The sequence below is a fragment of the Acipenser ruthenus genome, chromosome 22, assembly GCF_902713425.1.
Source record: "Acipenser ruthenus chromosome 22, fAciRut3.2 maternal haplotype, whole genome shotgun sequence".
NCBI lineage: Eukaryota > Metazoa > Chordata > Actinopteri > Acipenseriformes > Acipenseridae > Acipenser > Acipenser ruthenus.
The window spans coordinates 5842724-5868723 of record NC_081210.1 but is presented as its reverse complement, the minus strand read 5'-3'; the positions used below and the strand labels follow the sequence as shown (position 1 = coordinate 5868723).

General features: G+C 40.6%; 3 protein-coding genes across 6 annotated transcripts; 1 reads left to right on the top strand and 2 right to left on the bottom strand.

The window, feature by feature from the left end:
- Positions 1-2149: 2149 nt before the first annotated feature.
- On the bottom strand, positions 2150-7784 carry LOC117431469 (cytochrome b-c1 complex subunit 2, mitochondrial). 2 transcript variants are annotated; one of them, XM_034052399.3, is made up of 14 exons: positions 7657-7784; positions 6659-6745; positions 5907-6056; positions 5664-5728; positions 5390-5446; positions 4799-4923; positions 4262-4359; positions 4096-4153; positions 3853-3948; positions 3434-3633; positions 3265-3345; positions 2937-3013; positions 2611-2764; positions 2150-2478 (listed from the first exon to the last, which is right to left on the bottom strand). In XM_034052399.3, exons 1-14 carry the CDS (start codon positions 7687-7689, stop codon positions 2395-2397), a joined length of 1365 nt encoding a protein of 454 aa, XP_033908290.1. In that variant the 5' UTR covers positions 7690-7784; the 3' UTR covers positions 2150-2394. The 2 variants fall into 2 exon arrangements, with proteins under 2 accessions (XP_033908290.1, XP_033908289.2); XM_034052398.3 differs by lacking the exon at positions 6659-6745 and adding an exon at positions 6526-6624 and having other exon boundaries at positions 7657-7744.
- Positions 7785-8169: 385 nt separating this feature from the next.
- Positions 8170-9882, top strand: LOC117431470 (NHP2-like protein 1). The gene is made up of 3 exons (XM_034052400.3): positions 8170-8317; positions 8895-9015; positions 9386-9882. The coding sequence occupies exons 1-3, from the start codon at positions 8315-8317 to the stop codon at positions 9646-9648; spliced, it is 387 nt and encodes a 128-aa protein (XP_033908291.1). The 5' UTR covers positions 8170-8314; the 3' UTR covers positions 9649-9882.
- Positions 9883-10263: 381 nt separating this feature from the next.
- Positions 10264-18367, bottom strand: si:ch211-256e16.3 (kelch-like protein diablo). Of its 3 annotated transcripts, none has more exons than XM_034052396.3 (9): positions 18147-18366; positions 16252-17001; positions 15004-15190; positions 14523-14669; positions 13975-14103; positions 13662-13838; positions 13373-13519; positions 12944-13109; positions 10264-12661 (listed from the first exon to the last, which is right to left on the bottom strand). In XM_034052396.3, the coding sequence occupies exons 1-9, from the start codon at positions 18330-18332 to the stop codon at positions 12499-12501; spliced, it is 2052 nt and encodes a 683-aa protein (XP_033908287.2). In that variant the 5' UTR covers positions 18333-18366; the 3' UTR covers positions 10264-12498. The 3 variants fall into 3 exon arrangements, with proteins under 3 accessions (XP_033908287.2, XP_033908286.2, XP_033908288.2); XM_034052395.2 differs by having other exon boundaries at positions 18198-18366; XM_034052397.3 differs by lacking the exon at positions 14523-14669 and having other exon boundaries at positions 18147-18367.
- Between the last annotated feature and the right edge of the window lie 7633 nt (positions 18368-26000).

Genomic DNA, 26000 nt, shown 5'->3' with positions numbered 1-26000 from the left:
CACTGCAGCAAACCCCCCTCCCCTCTCCCCTCTCCCCTATTGAATCTCCAACAGGAGATCAAGGGTTGTTGCAGCCAGCTGGGGGAATCCTCTTTGAACTGTGCCAGCCTGCTGGGATCAATGGAAAGCAATCATCACAAACACTCAGCACACAACATCACCCCGCCAGGGGACCGCGCCACCGTTGTTCTGTTACATAAAACAATGGGAAAGAGTAATGGCTTGAAATTGCACCTTATGTATGGCTCTTTTTTTTTTTTTTTTTTTTACCTTTCCCTTGTATGAAGCAATAAGTCTTCCTAATTATAGCTAAATTATCTGACCAAACACAGTAGAATGCTTGCCAACTGATTGCCTCATTCCGGAATGTCACGTGAGGCAATCCTAGTCATTACAGTTTACAGCTCAGGCCAAAAGTTGTAAGTCTTGTATTTAACATATCTTGTATTTATCTTGTATGTTATCAGAGCAACTACACAATTATACTGCAAAAGTGGTGTCTGTGTGTGACGGTCGGGTGGAGGCGGCGTCGTCTGCTGTTCATCAGATGAACAAATCACATGACAAAAAGAGATTTCGGTCCTATATGAACCATTATTCATAAGGAGTACTTGTGGTGTCGCAGTGATCCAGCACCATCTGGAGGTCAAATGTGGTACACGCAATACCCTGATTGGTTAAACAAACGATATACCGAACGTATTCTGTTATGTATTGCATAGTTATTTCTAGTTTTCGTTTTCAGCATTCTGCAGACTATACTTGAAACATGAATGCAGACATCACAAGTCTATACAAGTTTTCTACCAGTGCGGGAGTGCACGGGCTTACTACAGTACAAATCACCATCATTCGGGAACTGTGAGCCTCGTTTTAAGAAAACAAACCATTTAAAAAAAAAACAGACCCTGTTCTGCAGTTATTGAATCAATAAAACCCTAACCCTGTATTACAAATGTGCTGGGTTTTGTTTGTTTACCGGACAGATAAATGTGTTAATTTGTCTGACATCGGTTCCCTGCTCATTTCACAGGAAACGCGCCGCCGACTTAAAATAAATAAAAAATGTTGAGCTGATGTCTTCTTCTGTTGGGATTCTATCGGTACGTTTACATTTGAAATTCTTGTGGGTACATGGATTGAGCTGAAGGCCGCTACTGAAGGTAACGCCCTTAATACCCGTCTCTGATTCTAGTTCAAAGATTATATTCAATGTACAATAACAACAGTTATGGTAACCTATGCATAACACATACAACCATTTAAAATAAGTGTCTCTTGGATACAATCTGCACGAATAATCCCAGACACTAACAAGTAAATTAATAATATGGTCAGTAAAGTTTATTTTAAGTTAATCATTAGTACAGTACGTCATACATTCTACTACCAATACTGTCTGCCAAAACCTTCAAATGAATAGAACATATTCACGACACCTGTAAACACGTTTAAAACACAGTGACATTCATGACAATTTGACACACAGGTGACATTCTCATCAAAACTGGAAATGTGGAAACTGGGAATCACGCTGAGGGGGTGGGAGAGGACAGCGAGCCCAGACAATCCCTTTTTTTATTTATGAAAACTGCAAATTTATGAAAAACCTGATTAAGACAATTCCGTAGCTCAATGTCTTATACACATGGTTATAAATACAGTACTTGCAAAAGCAATATTTAATTTATTGATATTGATTAAATACAAATTGATATTGTGTAACACGGGTAGTGCTGGTGTCACTGCCTAACGCTCACCACCGGCTAACTTTTAACCCCATGAATTTACCGTAGGCCAATTCTCACCCCTTTCATTTTAGTGTAGTAATTCTCTACCTGCAAAACTTTCCTTTGTACCTTCTCAATCCTTAACTTTACCATTCTCTTTTCTCCCTGCTCAATCCCTTTCTTCTGTCTTTGCTAAACCATCCATGTCTCTGAATTTAAGTTTTATGATGATGTTATCAGGTTACAAAACAGTACTGTATCAGTTTTTAATGAATTGCTAGCAGTGCCAAAAAGGTGTTCTTTTAAGTGAATTTCCTGTTCCTTTAGGCCGAGCATTTACAATGGGAAAAATCAGTTTCACCACAAGGGTGTTCTCTTAGGAGGTATATATAAATAAATAATAAAAAACCCACAAAATATCCAGACAGAGAGGCTTTAATGAATTTACATCCGATGTACAGGGAACTGGCAAAAGTAAAATCTTTTTAGCCTGACTCTTATTACGAAAACATTCTTCTAAACGATAAATATTAACCAGTGAAATGAACCCAATAAGTTGTGTGGACAGAATATTAAATTTAATTTGGGCCATCCAAATATTCTTGAAATCAGCAGCAATAAACACTTTCCTTTAAGTTCTAAATAAAATATTCTTGTCTATCTTTTATAATTCATCCACAAAGGGAGTGTTTCCCAAGTTCCCACTTGCTGCCATAGACTTCTTGCCAGCAACAAACTTCTTGGCAGCCTAAGAAAATAATAAAACAGGGTTATTGTACAAAAGCTATTTAACAAAGTTTGAAAAAAACAAAAGAATGAAAAGAATAGTGTAATACAGAAAACACCCAGAGAATTGTCCTAGCAGTATAATTGCACTTACATTTACAATATCATTCGCAGACACAGAATCAATTTTCTGGGCTGCAGACTCTGGCTGTACACAAGTGCCACTTGCAAGCGCTTGGGCACCAATCTCATCCAACAACCCATCAGTGCTTTCCATCGACATCAGATATCTAGCCTTCAGCTGGTTCCTGTGGTTTATAATATTAATGGTTTATTATGCAGTCACAAAACAGCAATACTTGTTTAGCTTTAGTCTGTTATTACTTTAAATGAAGTGCCAAGCAAATACAGCATTCCAGTACTTTTTGCTTTGTAATCACATTTATAATGCACTTGTACTGAATGAAGTGAAAAACGTACTTTGCTCTTGTCACATCAGCTGCAGTGACACCTCCCTGTGCAACTGCTTTAATCTGGGCCATAGCTGCCTTGATGACCTGCATGTTAAAAAAAAAAAAAAAATGGATCAGGAATTAAACCCAAAAGGTTTTTACCAAACAGAACAAGGTTTAGTCTCTGCCCCAAAACACATTCACAGAAAAAAATACAATAAAAGCACAGAATACTTAAAATAAAGAGGAGAATTCCCCAAGAACGTAATAAAATGTTATATGAACCTACTGAATCATTTTATAGTCATGCAAACAAGTTTTAAATGAAAACCTGTTTTGAAAAATGTACTACTTACATCACCAGCTACACCCGCCTGGGAAATCGTGTAAAAACCAAACAGCCCAGAATCAGAGTAACTCACGTTGAATGCTGTGGTCTGTGAAACAGAGAAGAACAATTCAAGTAAGAGATTTTCAGAGTACTTTATGCTTCATATTTGAGCTCAATTTGAAAGTAACGCTCACGTCAAATGGCTGGGTTGTGGCCTTGGCTACTCCCTGGCTGAGCTTGCTCGTCACGTTGGTTCCCCTCTTGATGTAAGGCCCAGCCCCCAGCATGTGCTGAAGGACAGCAAACGCGTTGGCCTCAGCACTTCCTGCTGCTGCCCCCTCAGCTACCACAGCAGCGTGGACTAGGCTGTCTGCATTCTGCTCTCTGACCTCACCTGAAACACCCACGAACAGACACTGCTCAACTCTGGACCCCAACAGCAAATTACTATGTGACTTCAATGCATTCCAGAATTAGCTGCAGGTCTAAATTAGAATATTAAAAATGCTCATTCATATAGTTACTAACAATTTAAAATAAATCCGAGCTACGTGACAAGGATGCTATGTTATTTACCATTCTTCAAAATGTAATATTGTAGGACTATAGTTACCCCCGCGATAGACTGTCTTGGCTCCAGCAGCACCCTGTCCACTCCTGATATTGAGAAAGTGCTCTCCCACTTGCTTCAGAACAGCATGGTCAACCCCTGAGAGCAGAAATGAAGAGTTTCACTGTTAGACATAAAATCTTTTTTTGATTAAATCAGCTCTACTTCTACCTGATTCAAAAAATGTGCAAACTAAATATCTACTAAATAAATAAATATATATTATATATTAAAATGAACACTTACCTAGTCCAACCAATGCCATTCTTGCACTTGTAAAATTGTTTTGGACAAACGCATGCAGCTGTACAAAAAAAAACATATTTCAAAAGAAAAAAGGCATTGATTAAAAAATGACTACATTTTATTCAAAGGATATATTATAAACTACAGTAAACATTTTCCCTCTCACCTGCTCTGAAGTGATCTTGCCAACCATATAATCTGGACAGTAGAGTGCGTTGCAGAGGGCACTTTTATAGGCTGCAGTGTGCAGATTTTCAAGAACACCTAGAAAAATAAAAGGTTAAAGCAGCTCTCAGAATGGTTTAGAACAATCAAGAATCTCTCATCCCGAAAACTAAAAAAAACAACAACATTGTTTTATTTAACTACATAATGATATTCAGATTAAATATTTCAAAAGCACTCTGCACGATTAATGAAAGTTATGTAAATACTGCTGTGCCTTGGACTGTGAAATCACTTATCACAAAACATCTGGCATATGAACACTTGATTTATCCCTCTATGCTGATCAATTACTTTACATACATGCCCTAAATGTGTGTATCGCCCAACTTAAAGCAGTCCCCTACTTAGGAATTCCTTCAAAAGGATTCTGTACACAAGCAGAGTTTCTTTTTGCAAAAGCATGCAAAGAACGAATCCCTTCAGTGCTGGGGCTGGTGAAGTGGGGTACTTTTCTTGAGAGTTATTGATAACATACTTATCTGAGGGTTCTGGAAAGCAAGCGCTTTGTCCACATTTATCCTGGGTGTGAGGTCAGCCACCTCCCAATGCCTGAATTCAGGTGCAGTGGTTACATTGATCAGGTACTCCATTACTGTGTCACTGCAAAACAAACAGAACACTTTAATTCCTTGGACGCAGTGTTTTTGCTATGCTTGTCTCAAATTCTTAAGTTCTATTATCAGTTTACAGCAACAGGAAACTTTGTCATGACTCCACCAACTAGTAAACCAGAGAGAGCTGTATAATCACATCAGATACTGGAAGCAAGTTCCAAAGGCTACTGCAAACAAATAATGTGACCATGTACTCTTCCTGCAGCCTCTGAAAGCAACAAGCGATTGTTATGCTCTTTAGGGCTCTATTAAGTCATTTTTACAAATATTGCTTTCAAATACATAACCAAGAATCAAACATAATGGAATTTATGGACTTGTAGAATGAAAACCATTATCTCTCAGCCAACAAAGCCAATGAAAAAGGCTAAACGATGAAGCTGTCTCTCCCTGTGGCAAACATAAATGTAATCCCTCAATAGCATTACGGAAGTATTTAAATCAATACTCACACATAGTCACGCATGCATTCCACAGAGTAAACCATATTCTCTTTGGTAGACGTCACACTGAAAATAAAACAGTGAACATATGAATAAATAATCATGCAAAAAGACCATTTTAAAAGATATAATTTGTTTATCAAATTACAAACACAACAATAAATAAAACTAACATTTCAAATTCTTATTCTCCAATATGTTCAGTTGGTTATTTTAACACACGTGAGAACAAAATGTTATTTTAAACTATTTTCTTATTTAGAGGAACTAAACTTTCACTGACCTCAGACCACCACCAACAGCTTCAACACCTCGAGTGATCCTAAATGCAGAAGCTCCTTTTGTAGTCTGGGGTGTGGGGAGATGAAAAAACAAGCAAACAAAAACAGTTAGAAATGAGGAAAACAGCAAAACAGAAATCAGTGCTGTTGTCATAAGAGGACAAAACTTACTTCATTCTAAAACATATATTTTTTTTTTTTGCCAAATCTAGTTGTTATACATACGTGAGCATGGCACCACGTACCAGGTTTGCCGCAAGTCGGAGGAGATGGGTGACTCCGAGGTTGCCCACATTCTCGTACCTGCTGCCTGCCCTCACAAACAGACCGATCTTGGAGGAAGGAGAGTAGTTCTCCAAGGAGGCAATAACCAGCCCATTGGGCAGCTTGGTGATCTAAAAAGAAATCAGAAACCAATCAGAACCCACTGTAAAGAAATATGCTGTAAAACACAGTTAGTAATTGAAGCAACATGCTACATACTTGGGGAGAAGAAAAGTGAATGGTTATCAGCAAGAAATCCTAACTGTACCAAATGAGAAAAAGATGGGACAAATATTATATAGAACTAATCCACACAAGCCAAAATGTCAAGAATGTGGAAATGGAACCTTTAAGTGACACACAGTGCTAGATGACCACCCAAGGGCTGAAGCAAAGGAAACTGTCATTGGAATAAGCATAAACTGTGGGACAAGAACACTGAGGCACATCCCTTGGGTTACAAGGCATAACGTGTCCCATGCCTAACACTGCAAGCGTTATGCTGCTTACTGCATACTTTTAGTTGTAGAATGCATGCATGTGTACGGACACACGCCACCAGTGCAGGTCAGCTTCCCAATTACAACAAAAAACACATACGTGGACATCTTGCGGAGGACGGCTTGCACAAGGAGGGGCCTTGAAGCCACTGAGCGGTTCACTCAAAGGAGGATTGCTCTTGACTGCATATAACCGTCTCTGCAGAAACAAACATAAGTTAGTGCACACTGACCTGGGGATCCTGCGCAGGAAGCCTTACTCGCTCTGCAGCTGCCACAGCTTCAAACTTAGGGGCAGCTTGGGCTGAATAAAGCCTCCTCTGCAAATCAGAACAAAGGAGAGACAGGTTTAACATATAGCAGGTTTATTACAGCGGTAAGACAAAATAATTTGACAAGACTGATTTCCACCTCCAACTCCCATGAAATAATTTGACATAACTCCTGCTACTACAGAACGAACTGGCAACAGACATTTAAACAATTATGCAATACAACAATAATAAAAATCAAAGATCAAGTAATCGGCCTGGTATAGAACGCTCTTGAATTGATTTCTTTCAAAAAAAAAAAAAATAAAAATAAATCATTGCAAACCTATACTGGAAGTAAAACAGACTTCTGACCAAAAAAACAAAAAATGCTTCTTACTTGTTTACTCAGTATTACCGTTGATACATTTGCACACAATCGTTTTGATATAGTTCAAATTACGTCAATACAGGGGCGTGCTAATTGCTTGCTTGCCTATCTGTCTGTCAATTAAACCATTAAGATCACAAAATGTCATCTTCATGCTGACGGTCTACGGTGTTTTCGAGAATAAAGCAAGCTCCGTGATAATTCAGGAATGCACAAGTAAACACAATGACCTTCACAGCTAGTGCTCTTGCTTAGGAAAACATTGTACTACTGTTTCCTATCGCAAACTGTATAACATCGTAATGAACGCTTAAAATAAAGTAAATAACCAGGGCAAGCCTAGTTTTCGTCATCAACTGCTGTATCACAAATGAACGATGTCTCTATCTTGTTAAATTCTCAGATGCTTCTCGGTCAGATATTAACGAAACTAAAGTTGACACTAGGAATTCTCTTTAGCGAGGCCTTACAACACAACCAGCAAGACTCGGCACTATCAACCGCTTATTAAATATGCGTTTTAATATTATTATTATTATTATTAAATCTACAAACCACACCACACGAGCTGCTGTTATTATGAACTTACAGAGAGGTAACTAATGTTCCGCATCCCTTTCATGATCACCTCTCTCCTTCAACCACCAGCAGGACGGAAGACAATATGGCCGTCGGACGTCCTACCCAGACTGCAACGCGCTCCTTGACCAATCAGATAAACGCAAGACATTTCGGAGGAAAGCATGGCTGATTACAGATTGCTGTGAAACTGCAGCCACATGTTCGCAATCTTGGCTCAAAATACAGTATGGGTAACTACGCGACCTTCACTTTTCGCTGGAGCCAAAATGACATTACTTTCATTTGGTTCTGTATCCGCTTTCCCCGAGCTAATCAATAACGGTATAATAAAAGGCAAAAACAGTACCAAATATTACAAAAAACAACTCCTAAAAATATATATAAAAAAGATATAATATTAAAAAACCCTGGGTAGTATTGCTATTTACAAATGATTGGAACTAATGTTTTTTTTCGGTGTTGCACTCAGTTCCCAGTTCACAAGTGTGTTTCCGCTACAGGTAACTTCCTCTTGGGGAGAGGCACATGTTTTAGTTGCATTGTGGGTGAAGATAGTTGCGTTTTGCTTTCAGACTCGCTGCAACGCTGATTGAGTGAACAAGTATTTGATTGTTCCTCCGTGAAGCACACGCCGAGAGGACTGCTTTTTGACATACAGCCGAACCATGGTGAGTGATTAAAGCAGGTCCTTTTATGACATGAGTACGGAATATATGTAAAATTAATGCTGAAGGAATTTTTCAAATGTTGATTGCCCTTCCCCCACTCTGTGTCGTACATTGAACGTTTTTACTGTGTAGGAATGGCGCTTGCGGTAACCCAGTCTTGTCAAAGCAAAAAGCTCCATATTGTATAACGAAATGATTCTAGTTGAATGTCGTGTTTTGTAGTAAACAGTAAGTATTATACGTTATATGAACAGCAAGATGAAAAGGGGACTTAAACACGCAAAATGTCACGTTCAGACCACGACCACGTGTGCGCTGTGTTGTTGGTAGGTAGGGATGCATGCAATGAATGGAAAGATTGAAATACACTACCACATGGTTTGTTTTTTGAAATTTTAAATTAGATAGGTAAAAATGTTAGTAAAAAAAAAAAAAAATTCATTTTCTCAATGCCCACGTGTTTTAGCCGTGTGAATGATGCGTACAGCACAGTTTGTAATGCTCAGTATATATGTAGTTTTGTTTAGCAGCGACGTGGCTAATGCGGGTAACTGTACTGTGATCTCTTTTTATTTAGACTGATGCAGAAGTGAACCCCAAGGCTTACCCCCTGGCCGATGCTACGCTGACCAAAACCATAATGGACCTGGTCCAGCAAGCGTCCAACTACAAGCAGCTCAGGAAAGGTGCAAATGAAGGTGAGGCTCGCTTAACACGTAAGGTCCATTGTCCTCACTTGAAGACAGGCATCTACTTGTTAAGATTTCTCTTTTTCTCTTATGACCGCTTACTTAAATTAAGCCGAAAAGTTACGTCTAAATGTAAATATCTGCAAAGATATATTTGATTTAGAATGTGTCAATTACATACAGCTGGTGTTCTGATTTTATTATTTTTCTCCCAAGAAAAAAATATTTGGTACATTAGAGATTAAAAGTACCTCATGATAATTGGTAATAAACAATATGTAGTGATCTCTGCTATTAAACTGTAATAGTCATGGAGGAGTTGTGTGTACATGCATTGCAACTAAACACGTGCTACATTCCACATTACCTTTTTTCCTAGCCACTAAGACACTCAACAGAGGAATTGCAGAGTTCATTGTGATGGCTGCTGATGCTGAGCCCCTGGAGATCATCCTGCACCTCCCGCTACTCTGTGAAGATAAGAACGTGCCCTACGTGTTCGTGCGCTCCAAGCAGGCTCTTGGGCGTGCGTGTGGGGTGTCCCGGCCTGTCATCGCTACGTCGGTCACCATTAAGGAGGGATCTCAGCTGAAGCCGCAGATTCAGTCCGTTCAGCTGGCTATTGAACGACTGCTCGTCTAAAAAAAAAAAAAAAAAAAAAAACTGCAGGCATAAGATTAATTTAGTTACCTGGGCAAGTACTGAGAAAGGACTTTTTGTCTGAATTCATCCTTATTGTTCTCTTCCATTTTCTTTGTTTTAGTTGCCTGCACAGAATAGATCAATGCCCATTCCACTGTACAAATATGTATTTCTTTGCATATTGCTCAGCATTCAATTTTTTTTATTAAAACAAGTTTAATTTGTGTTTCTCAATCATTCTTCTGGTGCAGTGTTTAAATGTACAATGGTTTAAGGCACTCCAGAATGTAAGTGTTGCATTATTCCTCAGCCTAAAGTTCATTTAAAAAGATGAGTGATAAAGAAACATTGAAGGCATTGTAGTGTAAACTAATACCCAAGTCAAAGGAAATTTAAATAATGTGCAGTGAGCAATGACACAATGGTAATTGTGTGGCTTTTATGCTTAGTGATAGTGCATTTAGGTAGGTAGGGTATGTGTTTTACTTAACTTTTACATGCACTAAATGAAGATACTGGTCATGGAGGTACCCTTTAGTGAGAATCTTAAGACTATTTCAAAGGAAAGTATCGTTTCAGTCTCTTGATTAACTGTACATATGACATTAAGAGCAATTTATTTTACTTATTACAAACTTTATTTGAACACATAAGTACATCTAATAGTTAACAATTACTCTGTTTTTAGTACTCAATATCAATCAACCAGGCACAGCAGAAAGTATGAATCACACTGAACAGCCTTTTTTGTATTTAGCACATTATCCGTCAGTAGACAATTCCTTCATTAAACACACTGAAACAAAGTTCAATACAAATGTTTGCAATGGATAGCGATGTCATGTTTGACAAAGTTAACTTTTCAGCAAAGGCATATATTTAAAAGTTCAACTAAACCAATCAAGAAAGCAGCAGACCAGAGGAGAGTTGCTGGTTAGATTTCTAGATGGATAGACAAGGCCAGTGCACAGATTTCTGATTAAGAATATCAACACACAGGTTGTTAGGCATTAGATCCCTGCTTCTACATTTGCCATCACCAGTGGTATAAGCTCCAGGGGATTTTGGCTGTTAACTGATGCGTACTTTGGCTTATAAAAATGCTGTAATGAAAAGACTGTCCAGAGCTTGCGTGAAATAAATCAAACCAGCGGAAATTGAGCATCAAATACAGCACTAAAAATAGCACATTTCAAATCTGCTCTTACTGATAAGCAAGGCAATTAGATATAGAAAATTTCTAAAGCGTTTAAAAAAAGTGTGACGAGACGTAGTACTATGCAGTATTGCATAATATTAAAGTAAAGACATTCAGTTCAACTTTCAATTGTAAAACAAACACCATTACAAAAATGTAAAACAGCAGCAGGGTTACATTATGTTAACCTACACTAAATGAAATGAATAAAATATATAATGGCATTATCTTGCAAGGTATTCACATCAAGAAGCAACGGCTTCTTAATTATTACAGTTACCAAGCTATTACAGTTTACTCTGAAATACTGCACTCCCAAACCGTGACTCACACACACACACGTATAAAGGGGTGTGTAATATGCATGATAGTCTGTAGTGAGGGCTCAATGCATGTCCAGCAGCAACTTAAAAACCTTACCAACATTACAGTCAAGGATGTAGGATATGTCCTAAAATCAATAACGGCACATTATAAACAGTTCACCTTTACTAAAGGGTTACGTTCAATTATTAAAATCAAGCTATAGCCTAAATATATATTCACACTCACTTACGTGGCACAGTTAAATCAGTTACTTGAAAGGACATTTACTGTTTTAGACTTTTCAAAAGAAATCCTAGAGTTAATGCAATGCGTGTACAAAAGCAAACGATAGCCTCTCAAGATTTCTTTCTGGTCAGATTGTAAAATACAAATGCCCTCATTGGAGAGTACCAGGAAAACAGCTTTTTTTTCAATGTATATTAAAGTACTCCTGCGTTTGTAAGTCTGTGTTAACAGTACATACAATGAATTATGGGTCGCTATCCCACCAGCTGTGACACAGTAAGACGGTGGAAACTGAAATGTTAAACAATTCTCCAGATTGTAGGCTATTTTTAGGTAAAAACAAAACAAGGTTTTTTTCACTGCCTTTGGGCATATTAAAAACGGTTTGATTTGTTTTCTTAATGAGCGGATGTGTATGAACACATATAATTACACAGACATGCAGCTACAACTCCTCATAGGAATCAAGAGAGAAGGAAACTTTATTGTTCAACTGCCATTCATTTACATCACTCAGACACCTGTGCTGTGTGACGGAGGTGTATGCACGGGGAGCTGTCATACACTGACAGCAGTTAATATTAGGCTCCGCACCCTTCAAAGTGTCCGGGAGCCATGAAAAGTGTCTGTACTTAGTAAATGCAAATATCAAAATAAAATATTGCCTTTAGGTAATAAATATGTGGTGGATCAGCACCCCACCACAAAAAAAAAAAATACCAGAGTCACACTCCAGTCCCACTACATCCCCGACTCCAGTCCATTATTTTAGTGATCATAACCTTGTCCTTATGGTCCTCAGAAATCGAAGGGTATCTTCAGTGGATATTTGAAAACCAATCAATACAGCTTTGTCCTTTTCTTTGTCCACCAACATGAAAACAGGATTCCAATGTTCCTCCAGCTTAAGATCCCAAATGAAAGTCACAGACCCCAAACCCTTACAGCCTGTTAATGGGACCTCTGATCTCTCCTCAGGCCCCCCCCCCCCCCCACCAAGTATCAGATATCAACTCCTCGATTGCCACTGCTAACACAGCCTCTCCAGAGCAGTCCTGTGCAGACACCGGTGGGGTAGTGGACGGTGCCAGGCTTGAAGCTCAGTCCACGGGGTACTCCTGGTCAGTGCCCGGGTGGCTGCTGCGGGAATCCTTCCTCACCTGCAGCGACACACAGCTCAGCCAGCTGCGGCTCGTGGGCATCTCCCCGATGATCTCCCAGCTGTCCGTCTCGTCGCAATACCGCTCGATGGTGTCGTGGTACCTGCAGGGGAAGCAGCCCACAGTCAAGACTGGGAAGTAGATCTTCAAACCCTGCCTGTCTCAGCCTTCCTCTCCTCCTAGCACATAGATCTTCAACCCTCCCTGTCTCAGCCTTCCCTCCCAGCACAAAGATCTTCAACCCTCCCTGTCTCAGCCTTCCTCCCCTCCCAGCACATAGATCTTCAAACCCTGCCTGTCACAGCCTTCCCTCCCAGCACAAAGATCTTCAACCTTCCATGTCTCAGCCTTCCTCCCCTCCCAGCACATAGGTCTTCAACCCTACCTGTCCCAGCCTTCCTCCCCTCCCAGCACGTAGATTTTCCCATCCACCACAGCCACGCCTGGCCGGTAGCGACGTTCCTTCATGGTGGCGCACATCGTCCACTTGTTCGTCTTGGGGTTGAAGCACTCCACCTTGTCTGTGTTCTCTGTTGAGGCGTGCCAGCCACCTGCCCAGTGAGGAAAAAGTCACATCTTTGAGTGGTTCCAGAGTTCTTTTGGTAAGAGTTAAATGTTAGATTTTATTACTCTGTCCCCAAGGCTCGCAATCATCTGCCACCCAGCTGAGCTTGTTTGTTATAGCAGAATGCTCTTTACATCTTAACACTTTTTCTTTTCATGCTTGGTAAAGAACCTTACACCCCCATCCCAAGCAATCCAAACCACTTGGTCAGTTTGCTTATCCCTCAGTAAAATTTAGAATTTTTTTTACCGATAACGTAAATCTTTCCCTTGAGTATGCAGGCAGCGGAGCCTGATCGTGCAATCTGCATGGGAGCCACTTCAGTCCACATGCAGGCTTTGGGGTTGTAAACTTGTGCAAGATCCATTCCATCACCGTCTTCCAGAACAGCACCGCCTACAATAGACATACAAAAAGAAACCCAAGTTTTAAATGAGAGTGCATATGATTCCAGTATGACCAAAAGAAGATTCCTATTTCACAGCAGCTTGCGCTATTCCAAGCTACAGCAACAATCTCACATGTACAGACCACTTACCTGTTACGTATAACAATCCGTCCAGTGCGACCACGGCCGGGCTCGTCACCGCCATCTTCATAGGCTCCACGAACTGCCAGCTGTTGGTGTGGGGGTTATAGCACTCCACAGAATCGAGCCTGGAATGGCCTTCCCAGCCACCCACAGCGAACACAAACCCATCCAGCATTGCCAGCCCTTCGGTACAGAACAGCACACCTTAGTAACATGCAGGCAACCTCCCTCAACCACACTATAAACCAAGAGGGATATGAACCCCCCTCCTCAGCGGTCTTGGCAGGGTGCTCGATGTTCTGTTCTGTGGGACACGTACCTAGCTCAGAGCGTGCAACGTTCATGGGAGCCATCTCCAGCCAGCTGTCAAAGCAGGGGTCATAGCGCCACATCTCCCTGCTGGCCGAGCCATCTGGAAACTCCCCCCCAGCCAAGTACAGCGTGGACCCTGAGCGGGAGAAGACACAGAAGAAAGCACTCCACTTAGAACCACCAGCCAGAGCACAGTTGCTTTTTTATCGTCATCACAGATCAGATCTGAATTGAGCCATTAACCTGGCATATGCAATTCTTTGATTCCTATCAGCTAGGACATTGTGCAAACATCACATCTGGCATTCTGAACATTCCGTTCTCATTTTGTCCTGTAATTTGTTCTGGGTTCCGGGGTTTTTAAGTATATATACACACTCACAGTAGAAACCATGTGCCACTGATGATCATCAAGGCTAAGGATGACGGGGAAAGGACACAGAACGCAATTCTTCCATAATGATATTATTATAGATCATAGTCTATGTTGATTCTTTCGCTGAATTCAAATTAGGCTCCTACCCGCAAGTACTTCATGAGATGTAAATCTCATACCTGAAACCACAAGCCCATGTTTACTGACTGCAAAGGGAAGGCATGCTAGTGACTTCCACTGGGTGGTTATGGGGTCAAAACTCTCCACACTGCGCAGAACAACCTTATCATCTTCACCCCCGACAGTGACAATCACTGCCGCAGTTCCTGGGAACAACAAGGGGGGAAGAGAGACGTTATCTTCAAATGGGAGAAAAGCATAATAAAAATACTTTTACCTGGGTCCTCATTTCATTTGAAATGTTTTATTGGGTGGGGAGGGGGTGGGGGGGACGAACGACTCATTTCATTTGAATGGTAGGTTAGTATTATGCCATCCGTAAATATTAAACACTCAATTATAATGTTTTGATCAGAAGGCTTTTTCAATGTCTTAAAAACAATGAGATGTAAGATACATTCATGAAGACTAGACCAGTGTTATCTGCAGGGAAAGGTCTTATTTTCACTTCTCTGCGTTGCTGTTGCCATGGAGACGTACCTGTTGCCCTGCGGGGGCGTGTCCGAGGCCCGAAGAGCTCTCCTCGGCGATCCTGAAGCAGCAGGTAATCCTTTGCCTCCGAGATGAGCCTTTGGCACTGAAGGGACTCCTGAATGACGGACTGCGACTCAATGACATCGTGGATGTAATAGGGGCTGATTAAAGGCAAGCGGATATGCTCCAACACCTAAGGCAGTGCAAAATGAGAGCCACTGCATGGTTTTAAAATTACACAGGCCAGCTATATGGCTACAGAGTATTATGTGTCTAATCAACAGTCCTGGAGGGCCATGCCACTCCAGAGGTAACAGGTCAAATTAGACCATTGACTGTTTCAAGGTCTAGAGGAAGGCTTAATTGGTCCAGTTAAACAATTTAGAACAGGTTTGGAACAAAGAACAGGAGAGGAAGAGCCAACTTTGGACACCCCTGCATTAGGACAAGGGTCTCAAACCGGCCCAATCCTGCAGGTTTTATAGGTGTCTTTACATCATCAGTGGCTAAAGACCTGGAACACATGTTAATCTTGACTTGGTTAAAACAAAAACCAAAGCTGAAAGGACTGTGTTTTAAAATAAGTAGGCTTCCGCTTAGATGTACTGTATTGGTTTTGCTGATACAGTACTATATTTCCAACAGAAGTAATATTTTAATTCAAAACTATATGATTCTGAAAATATCACTTGCCAAAAGAGACGACTGTGGACATGGACTGTAATACAGTACATACTTTTAAATCCGGTACGTATTGTAGCAGTATGTAAAACTCCCCATTAACAACCCAACAGCAAAATGAAATCAAAATGTTACCCATGCACAGAACTGCGTAAAATGTAAAAGGCAATGCAATTAGCAAAAGATCACAGATTTAAAAAAAAAATGCGTCACTGTATCTAAAACTGTTTAATGATTAACTTTCACATTACCGTAGCTTGTCTCGTTTGCTTTGTTTTTGTTGCATTTTCGTCATTTTTTTACCACAATGCTACAAGTTCACTTTATCTGTAAAAGGTTATAGGAGTCATCCAGGAACTCCGAAAGTGAATGGGAGGAAGTAAAGTTTTTGGCAGGATAAGTGATCTTCCTCTTAGTCAATGGGAAAATGGAGTCAGGATGTAAAACAAAATAAGCAAAGTTAAAACATTTGAGATACTGAGAAGCTTTTGTCACATAGTGGTGTGTTTCACAATTCAATCCATGGTGGCAACATAGCTACATCCCACTACTATACACAGGTCAGTATTTTACCTTTTCAAAGACATGCTTGCGGGCGGCGCTCTTCTGCAGCCACAGGAGGACGGCCTCGAACACCGTCTCCTCCTTGGGCACGTTGAGCTCGTCGCTGGCGATTATCTCGGTCAGCTTATCCGCGCACAGAGACAAGAACTCCTCCTGCTTGCATACCGTGCTGAAGTGCTGTAGGATGAACTCCATGCTCCGGTGCTCCAGCTCCCCGCAGGAGTGCGCCTCTGCAAAGCAGTGGATCCCCACGCAGTTCATCTCGTCCATCTGCCGCTCCATGAACCTGCAGCAGGCCTCCCGCACTGCCATGATGTCCAGCAGGTTGGCGGCAGCCAGTAGCGCTTGGACGTTGGCCTTGGTGATGACCACCTCGGCAGTGTAGGCGTAGCTCACCAGCATGCCGATCATCTGGGGCTCCACCCCGTTGATGGCCACCCTCTCCTGCCTGGACTCCATGAGGTCCGTGGAGAACATGGCCTGGAAGTAGGAGCTGAAAGAGGCCAGCACTATCCGGTGGCAGGGGAACTCCTGGCCCCCGCAGCACAGGATCACGTCACAGAAGGCATTGTTCAGCCTCAGGCTGTTCAGACCCGCCAGCACTTTGTTGCAGTGCCTCGACTCCACAAACACATAGTCCTCACTGTCCAGGGTGCCCCGTGGGAACCCTGCTTCTTCTGGCTCGATGGTGGTGGTAGCAGAAACAGCAACAGCCATCGGATCCATCTTCCCATAGCACTTGTCTAAGGCATCTGCAGTCTGGGCAGTGGACACAAGGGAAACGGGTCAAGTCACACAAAAAACAAAAGAACACTCTTGTTTCAGTTATTTTACATACAATCACGCCCACATTTGTTAAATGCATTTTATTGATCATTTTAGCCTTTCTTCTAACAATTGTATGATGTTCAATCATTTAAAAAGAGTAGTTCTGAGTTACTCCAACATTTATTTTGATTTTTTTTTTCCCTCTGTATCAGAATCCTCCTGTGATAATCTATGCCTGTAAAATTCTAGTTGCCAGGTGTACTTTGTGATTCCAAAGAAATGACATGATGGTGACCTTTCAACTCTGCTAGGCCCATCTTCTCAGGGCCAACTGTGTAAACATGATTGTAAACGTCCCAAAAGAAAAAGGAAAGGTAAACATGCAAATAAAATGAACCCACTTACCCTTTCAAGACCATTACATATCTTAAGTGTTTAAATAGACAGCTTTGCACTGACACTTTATTCCATGTCCATTTGCAATGATGGAAATAAGGCTCAAGAGGTCAAACGTTGGTGGATTTTGGACCCCCAATCTCGAATCTATCTTTCATTCAAGCTATTTGAGCTAGAGACTGTTGGGTGCGTCTATTGGAAATTGCAAATGAATACCAAATTTAAAAATTCCAAGAGACTGCTTCAACAAAAATTGGAACCAAACACTGAAAAACCTATCTGGAAACAGTAGTAAACAGTACCGCAGAACTACCACTATTATTCACCGTGTGATAATAATCTAGTCTAGTACCTGTCAATTAAACAGAACACTCTCACAAAACTGGGACTAGTAAACAAGCTCTAGCCCACAAATACATTTTATTTGTTTCTAGAATATTTGCAAAACGTGTATATTATATTCCCCATGGCTAGACTACTTTGAAAATGTACACACAGGGTTTTGAAATATAACGCACCAGTTACTGCAGGCTAGGCCTACATACACACGCCACAATATTCAACGATTTACAAAAACGATGTAAATTAAACCTCGATCGATTCAACTTGAGGATACGCGCAACCGTTACAATTCTGACAGAGATTTATTTTGCAGTAGTACTACAAAACCTGTGCTGGTTTTGATACTAAATAATGCGCATAATGCCGCACTGTCGAGTGCTTTTTCACAGACTGCTTACCTCTTTGTAAAGTGCACTCTCCGTAGTGTCTAAATAATGTAGCGGGGTTACCTGGTGTTTTTCTCTGGTTATTGCCTTCTTAATTTTCTTGTAAACGTTATTCCAGAATCCACAATCATGACGCCATGTCCCAGGACCCCTCTTTCTCTGAAATGGATGGGCAAAACTGCGATGAAAGAGAGACATCGCCCTCTGCTGCGTGGGAATGGTCAGCGCATCTATAAGGAATCAATAGCCACGCTGCATGTGGATTATACAGAAAGGATGGAGCAACAAGTCTTGAAAATATAGTGTTTGTAAATGCTGTGTATTAAAATAATAATAATAATAATAATAAAAAATCAAACACATGTGATTAATTGCATTTGTTTAGATACATTTAACATTCATACGGAAATAACAGTACAAAATAAAACTTAAATTGTGCAAAATCAATACATTTTATTCTATGGGTAAATATCGGGACATGGGACATTTGCTATGAAATCGGGACTGTCCCGACCATATAGGGACTGTTGGCATATATATATATACCAGTCAAAAGTTTGGGTACACTTGCTGGAAACTAGGTTTTTTTCATAATTGACAATGTTTTACGTCGTATACGTTTCTGTAAATACTTGAAAATGAAAACACATGTTACAATATACAAAACATAACATAAGGAGTATAAAAGCAATGTTCAAGAAAATTGAACATTATCTCTAAATCTTGGATTCCTCAAAATAGCCACCCTTTGCCTTAATAACAGCCTCACAAACACGAGGCATTTGGTTAACAAGTTTCAGCAGGAAATCACCCGACATGTCTTCCCAGCTCTTCTGCAGCAATTCCCAGAGATGTAGGGCACTTGTGGGTAGCTTTACTTTGACTCTTCTGTCCAGTTTGTCCCATACAAGTTCTATGGGATTGAGGTCTGGAGACTGGGCAGGCCAGGTCATTAGATTGAGTTGTCCTTCACTTTCCTTCTTCGCCAGATAGTTCTTGCACAACATTGAGGTGTGTTTCGGGTCATTATTTTGTTGAAGAATGAAGGACTGTCCAACTAGCCGTACTCCTGATGGAATGGCATGCCTCTGAAGAATGCTATGATAGCCATGCTGGTTGAGCTTGCCATGGACTTGGTAAAGATCACCAACTCTGTCACCAGCAAATATTTCAAATTTTGACTCATCGGTCCATTAGACCGACTTCCACTCCTCAAACGTCCAGTTTCTGTGTTTTTTAGCCCAGGCAAGTCTCTTCCTCTTATTCTGCACTCTTAACAATTGTTTCTTTGCAGCAATTCTTCCAGTTAGGCCAGCTTCACGCAATCTCCTCGGAACAGTTGATGTTGAAACATCTGTACTTCTAGTAGCATTTAGCTGAGCTTTTCAAGTGCAATTCACTTATGATTATCAGCTTATATAAGTACACGTATCATATAATGAAATATTAAGTGTTTATAGACAAGTTTATACAGTTAAAAGCATAGATAATCATGAAAAACCTGGTTTCAAGCAGGTGTACTCAAACTTTTGACTGGTACTGTATATATATGTATATGTGTATATATATATGTATATGTGTATATATATATATATATATATATATATATATATATATATATATATATATATATATATATATATATATATATATACGAAAGCTAGCAGGTAGCAACATGCATACTGACCACTCTGACTCTGTATATAATTGCATTACGTACAATGGAACATTGTAAACTCACAGGTAACTGTAAATAAATCACACAGTGCAACACTAAGTACCTAATGCAGTAGTTTACAAATGAAGCAAACAATACAGTATGGGGAACCAAAGCATATAAGTGGCAGAATTACAATAAATAGAATTGAACAGCGAAACGAAACAAAAGTAGAAAAGCATAATAATGAATCTTAGTGCTTGCAGTAGAACAAAGTGTTAAACAAAAGGTGCTTGTGATCAGTGGGCGCAGTGCTTGTGATACAGGGTGCGTTCTTGTTGCTCAGATTTCTGCAGTCCTGCACAGAATCCCGTTCTGCGAGGGATGCTGCGTGACGTCACGAAGCTCCACACTCAGAAATCTGTGCAGGTCCAGAACAGCGCAGGTTTGAAAAGTAGCTGCGGGAGGCTGGCTGCGGCTGTGAACCAAAGAGACGATGCAGAGATCACGAGTGACCTGCCAATTGTAATTCAAATAGCTACTAAAACTACTTCTGCCCCCTTGTTAGTGGAGGGGAATGACAAGTTATCTTTATGCACAGATGGGTGAGCAGCATTGTCAACGCTATATTAAATAAATGGTAACACTTTGTAGATACATTTTTAACCACCGGTGTAGTCTTATAAGTGGTACATCGTCACAATGTGGCATGCGTACCAAAACGTGACCCGTGTAATGTTAGAAAGTGATACGCTAAAAACTATGTATTTGTTTAAGTTCTACAGTTATTTACTTCTTCGGACACACATGACATGAAATGGTAAGAAATGTTTCAACAGTCTTCTATAGTGTTACAAGATGACGAAGGTATCACACCCAAATTTGGCTTCTCCGCGCTCATTCTTTGCCATACAATTTGTTAAAAGCTTCAAGTTCAATTTACTGGCGGGTGTCATGGCAAATTTTGCCCCCCTGCCAAATTTGTCCCCCCCTGAGTCATGTGACATGTCAGCGTTCTGTTGCTATGCGCGTCACTGCTTTTGCTCCACAGGTCTTGACACTGACAGTTGGAGTTCGTTGGTGCCGTCATACAATTGTAATCAAATCATTTTTCTTTTTACAGTACAAATTTGTAATAGTGTGTGTTTTTCCCCCTCAGAAAACTACATTTATCAATCGATATGGATCACTTAAGAGCGGTATATCGCTACCTCAGCACAGGTGAGTATCCTGAAAAAGCCACCAAAGAAGAGAAGAGGGGTATCAGAAAGAAAGCCAGTACATTCGTTTTGAAAGGTAAAATAAATAAATAAATATCGAAAATTAATATTAATACATTATAAGTTATTGAAGCCGTCCTGTATTTTTGAAGATGTACATAGACATTTAAATAAATGATAAACGTGTGTGTTATATATGAAAGAAAAGGTTAAAAAGATTAAAACATCTCTCTCTATATAACTAATAGCAGAAATGTGAGTACCATTCTTTTGAATAGGTTTTAGCTCATTCTTTTTAAAAACATTCATTTAAAAACCTCCACTCATTAAAGTATTTACTGTAGTATTATCTTTCCTTTTGTTTTATCTGTCAGGTAAGTACCTGTATGTCCTTGAGAAGAATGGAGAGTGTCTCTGTAGGGTTGTGACCGATGAAGAGGAGAAGACTGCCATTCTCAATGAAGTTCACGCAGGACACTTTGGGATCAAGAGAATGATGGGGAAAATCATTCAACGATTTTACTGGAAAGGGATTATAAAGGACGTGGAGCAATGGGTACTTTTTTATTTTTTAAAAACCTAATTTTTTGGCTTTTTGTCGCTTTTCCATTCATGATTTAAGTATTACTTGTTTCATCATTACTGTTTCCCTTAAGATCCTGAATTGTGAAGCATGCCAGAGATTTGAGAGGGTGAAGACTGTTGCCCCAGAACTGAAGCCAATCAAAGTTGTTTCTCCATGGTACATGATCGGTGAGTATTACATCATTAAACTTTTATAGTGAGGTCAGACAAAGAATGGAAGAACATACGTAATTTAAATGTAGTCTGTAGTATGTAGAAAACTAAGAGCTTAGTCTGGTAACAAACTTTCTTGATAGCCAGTTAAACAGATTGTAAGCATGTGCTCGCAAAACATCATTTGACAACAGGTTGCAGTTTACAGACTAATTAGAGCAAGTGTCACATTGTCACATGACATCCATCTGTAATGTGATTAATGTGTCATCCACAGGGGGTGGAAATCTGCTATGTTTTGTACAGATAGGTGCATCAGGACAATTTCTAGTACAAAAAGATGCAACACCCATTGACAACAATGACTGCCCAAAAAAAAAAAAAGGGTGCCCCATTTAAATGTGTTTGACTCTTTGGGAATTAATAATAACCATGATTTCCGTTCCCAGGTCGTATCACTGCTGCAGTACAGTGGAAAGACAGTTTGGATCGGGTGGCCACATGTACAGCAGCAGCAGGGATGTAGTGACTGTGGACTGTTTACCATCGCAAACAGCCTCACACTCTGCATGGGTGGAGATCCAGGTAAGTTATGTTATGATCAAAAGCAAATGCGTGATCATCTTTTTTCTTGTTTTGTAGCTGGATCTCTTACTCCTTTCCCGAGCTGTGAGAGAACTCCCCTCCCAGAGGTACATTTCTGTGATGTGGAGGTCTACTGCACATGCAGGAGACCATACAGGATTGGACTGGAGCTGATGGTGGAATGCAGGAGGTGTGGCGAATGGCTCCATGGCCAGTGTGAAGATCTACAGCCAGATGACCTCATAAGTATGGAGGAGTATATTTGCTCCATTTGCAGAGTTACACACATGGGTAAGCATGTAAGTAAAGGTGAAACAGATTTATTATTTTGTTTTTTACTATATGTTTTTTTGAACATTTTATACTAAGCATTCCAGCTTAGTATATTATACTAACACTAAAATTTGGTAATGCCTGTCAAACAACTTTACCATAATTTATAGCTATTTACATATGTACAGTAGGGCATTGTTAATAAGGCTCATTGTCTTCAGTGTTTATTTTTCATGAGCACACAACTACTTATTTTGAAGACTTTTTTTTTTCAGGAGACCTTGATTCTGTATTGAGACGTTTTTATTTGGGGAAATATTGCAGATGCTTTTGCACTTTCATTTTTAATTGGTATGGTAGTCTTAGTTTCTGAGCTACTGAATTATTGCCTGACTTGAGTATTTTGTGGTGGAATTTTCTGCATACAACCGAGCAGGCACCGGTCCCGTACCGAGAGAACGATTGAGACAGAGACAAGTCGGAGCAACTCACATTTTATTAGTCTGCAGACTGAAGCATTCAACAAAGTAACACAGACTCTGCAAGCAACCGCAAAGAAAGCTCAAAATACACTAAGTCAAACAGTTCCTTATATAATCAGTTTTTGCACAGAGTTCATGACTTGTGGTAATTCCTATCCTCCTCAGTCAGCTCAAACCAACCTTGTGGTATTCTTGATACTGTTGTCTACCGACTTTTCTGATTGGTTGATTTTTCTAGTTGCTTGCTCCCAATACAAGAATATTAGCTGAGTGACTGGGGAGAAAAGAGGAACTATCGCTGTCTCAAAATATTATCATTTGAGACAGTGTCCTATTCTCATGTCGCTGACTCATGCACTTCTCTGAAAACAGGGCTGCTGACCCTTGGCCACATTCCAGTGTGTTAGTTCAACATTGTAAATCTAATACTTTGTTAACATCAAACTTCATATAATATCATTATTCAGGTTATACAAATCACAGAGATCACCCCAACATATTAGATTAGAACTCTTCGTGCGATTATTCTATCATTCTTCTATCACATTCCCTCCTTTTGTAAATATTATTACAACTATTGTTAGATAGAATAATTATACAACATCGTCAGCCATATCACTGAAAGGGTTATTATCTTCATTGCACAGGTTCTCAGTAGTAAGCAGTGGCATAGTTAGATGGTGTCCAATGCTTTGGTGCACAGTTTCTTGATGCATATTACAAACAACATTGGCTAGCCCTGTAAGTGATCTCTTGTTTCTTTAAACACATATTTCAAATAACAGACAATAACATAGCAATAAGCAGTACCAATAATGAAATAAGCGAGGACGCATGTCCCACCACATTCCACTAGTCAGCCCAGTCCACTCCAGCACTTTCTCCAGCTAATCCACATAGGATACCCCACCCATGTGATCAGGCATCTGCTAATATCAGTTGACCAGCGTTGCCCGCCAGCGACGCCTGCACTCTACTAACCCTTGAGTGAACGTCCATAAGCTGCTTTAATGTGTGCCAATGCCATCAGCATACCTGTATGATTAATTGTCTTCATCCATTCTTCAGCATCTTCAATAATGCCTGTGATATTAATAGGTGGAGTGGGGTGCATGCTCAGGTGTCCCACAGTCACAACACCCTGTGGGTGAAAACACACAGCCGGCGACATGAGGCTTACCTGGCCGCTACTTCCCACCCCCATGCTTGAGGTGATTACACACCATGTTCCATTCCTCATCTGAGTGCATCTTTCATACCCTAGCTTTGGGTGTACCATTGCTTCCATCATTTACATTAACAGGTCAAGGCTGCCAGCATGGTCACACAGAACAGCATCACCAAATTCAATACACTCAGTGGCCTTGAAGTGCAGGGTGGCATTTTGGGCACACTGACCAACCCATGTCTATTTGTGGGACGATAACCCATGTTCCAATTACTACCCCTAGGTTACTGACATTTATCCCGGTACTGTGGTGGACCCGACTGGTGGCATGTGGCACTATTAAAATAAAACAAATATCTCTGTCACAGCGTTCAGTACATATCACCATATTATCCTGAAACTCTGGATATGCTGGGTATCCGGTCTTAGCTATTCCACGTAACATCTGTTCTCTCCAAGCTGTCAAATTTACATCTTCAATTATTGCGTCAACCGTCTTTCACCAGTCATTTGTTCAGCCATGGCCAATCTCTGAATGGCATCGCCTGTTTCAGAAACTGGCCATGGTTTTCATTGTCCTGCTGTATATTATATATGGAATTGAGGCCTGAATTCACAGCCCCGAACCACCCAGCAATGTCGTCAATCAGACCCCTCCTTTGACGGCCACCTGTGTTACGTTGGCAAGTATCCAATTCACGATTAAAGGTTTTATTCAATATTTTAGTTAATAGTCTAAACTCACCACACCTTTTGGTGTATTGTCGTTTGATATCTTCAATGTTTATTCTTACCAACGTTTACAACCAGGTTACTCCCATCACAAATGGTTTTGCCCTCCCCACAGCTAGCAACCTGTCTGGGGGAGAGGGCGTTAACGGGGGACATTGAGTGGAGTGGAACTGTGGCCTCATACCTCCCATACACCATGTATTTTCACAAGTACCATCACACACACTGTGTGCACATTAACACATGTCCAATTGCTTGTTGCATTAGTTTGTTCCTGTTGTCACTGTTTGGCACACGTCCAGAGACAGTCCACCTCCAATGACGCGTTACTGCTTACAGTTCAGTTGCATATTGACTCATACTGGACCCCTCCCACTGTTATATCACAAGTAGGACAAGTAGGACATTGTTCAAACTGTGCTGGAGTCATTGCATTATTCTGGCTTATCAAACGCACAGGTTGCCACGTTCCCTCTATGTCACTCTCGAAGGGAAGTGGTCTTTGTTTCCATCCATTACCCTGTCGTTGTCTAAGGATTCACGTCCAGTTCTTCCAGGGGGCCCCCAAAGCTTGTCTCTCTGTACAGCCTCGTTCCACGCCCAGAGGTGTGGAATCCTCTCCGACTCTGGAATGACATAATACCTGGAACACAAATCATGTTACTGTCCGTTGCTGCTCCCGCTGTCTGTGGAAAGAGATATACCATTAGTTTCAGGACATTCAGTGTCAGCAAATTCAAACTGAGATGTATCCACGCGATGGTACCGTTTGGTCTGTGTCCAATGTACTCACTTAACCCCATGTAGGAGCTTCACTGCTACACTAGTTTGTGTCACCATCAGCACTATGTATTAACCAAACCATTGACATCTCTTTTCCCTCCTTGTGTCTATTTTGTGTGTCTATAATAGACTGCTGTTTCTTGCCCGGATCCTTAATAGACCCGTCGGCACTCAACCTGTTTTTTCGTCTGTCCTTTTTTTTTTTTTTTTTTTTTTTTTTTATCAATG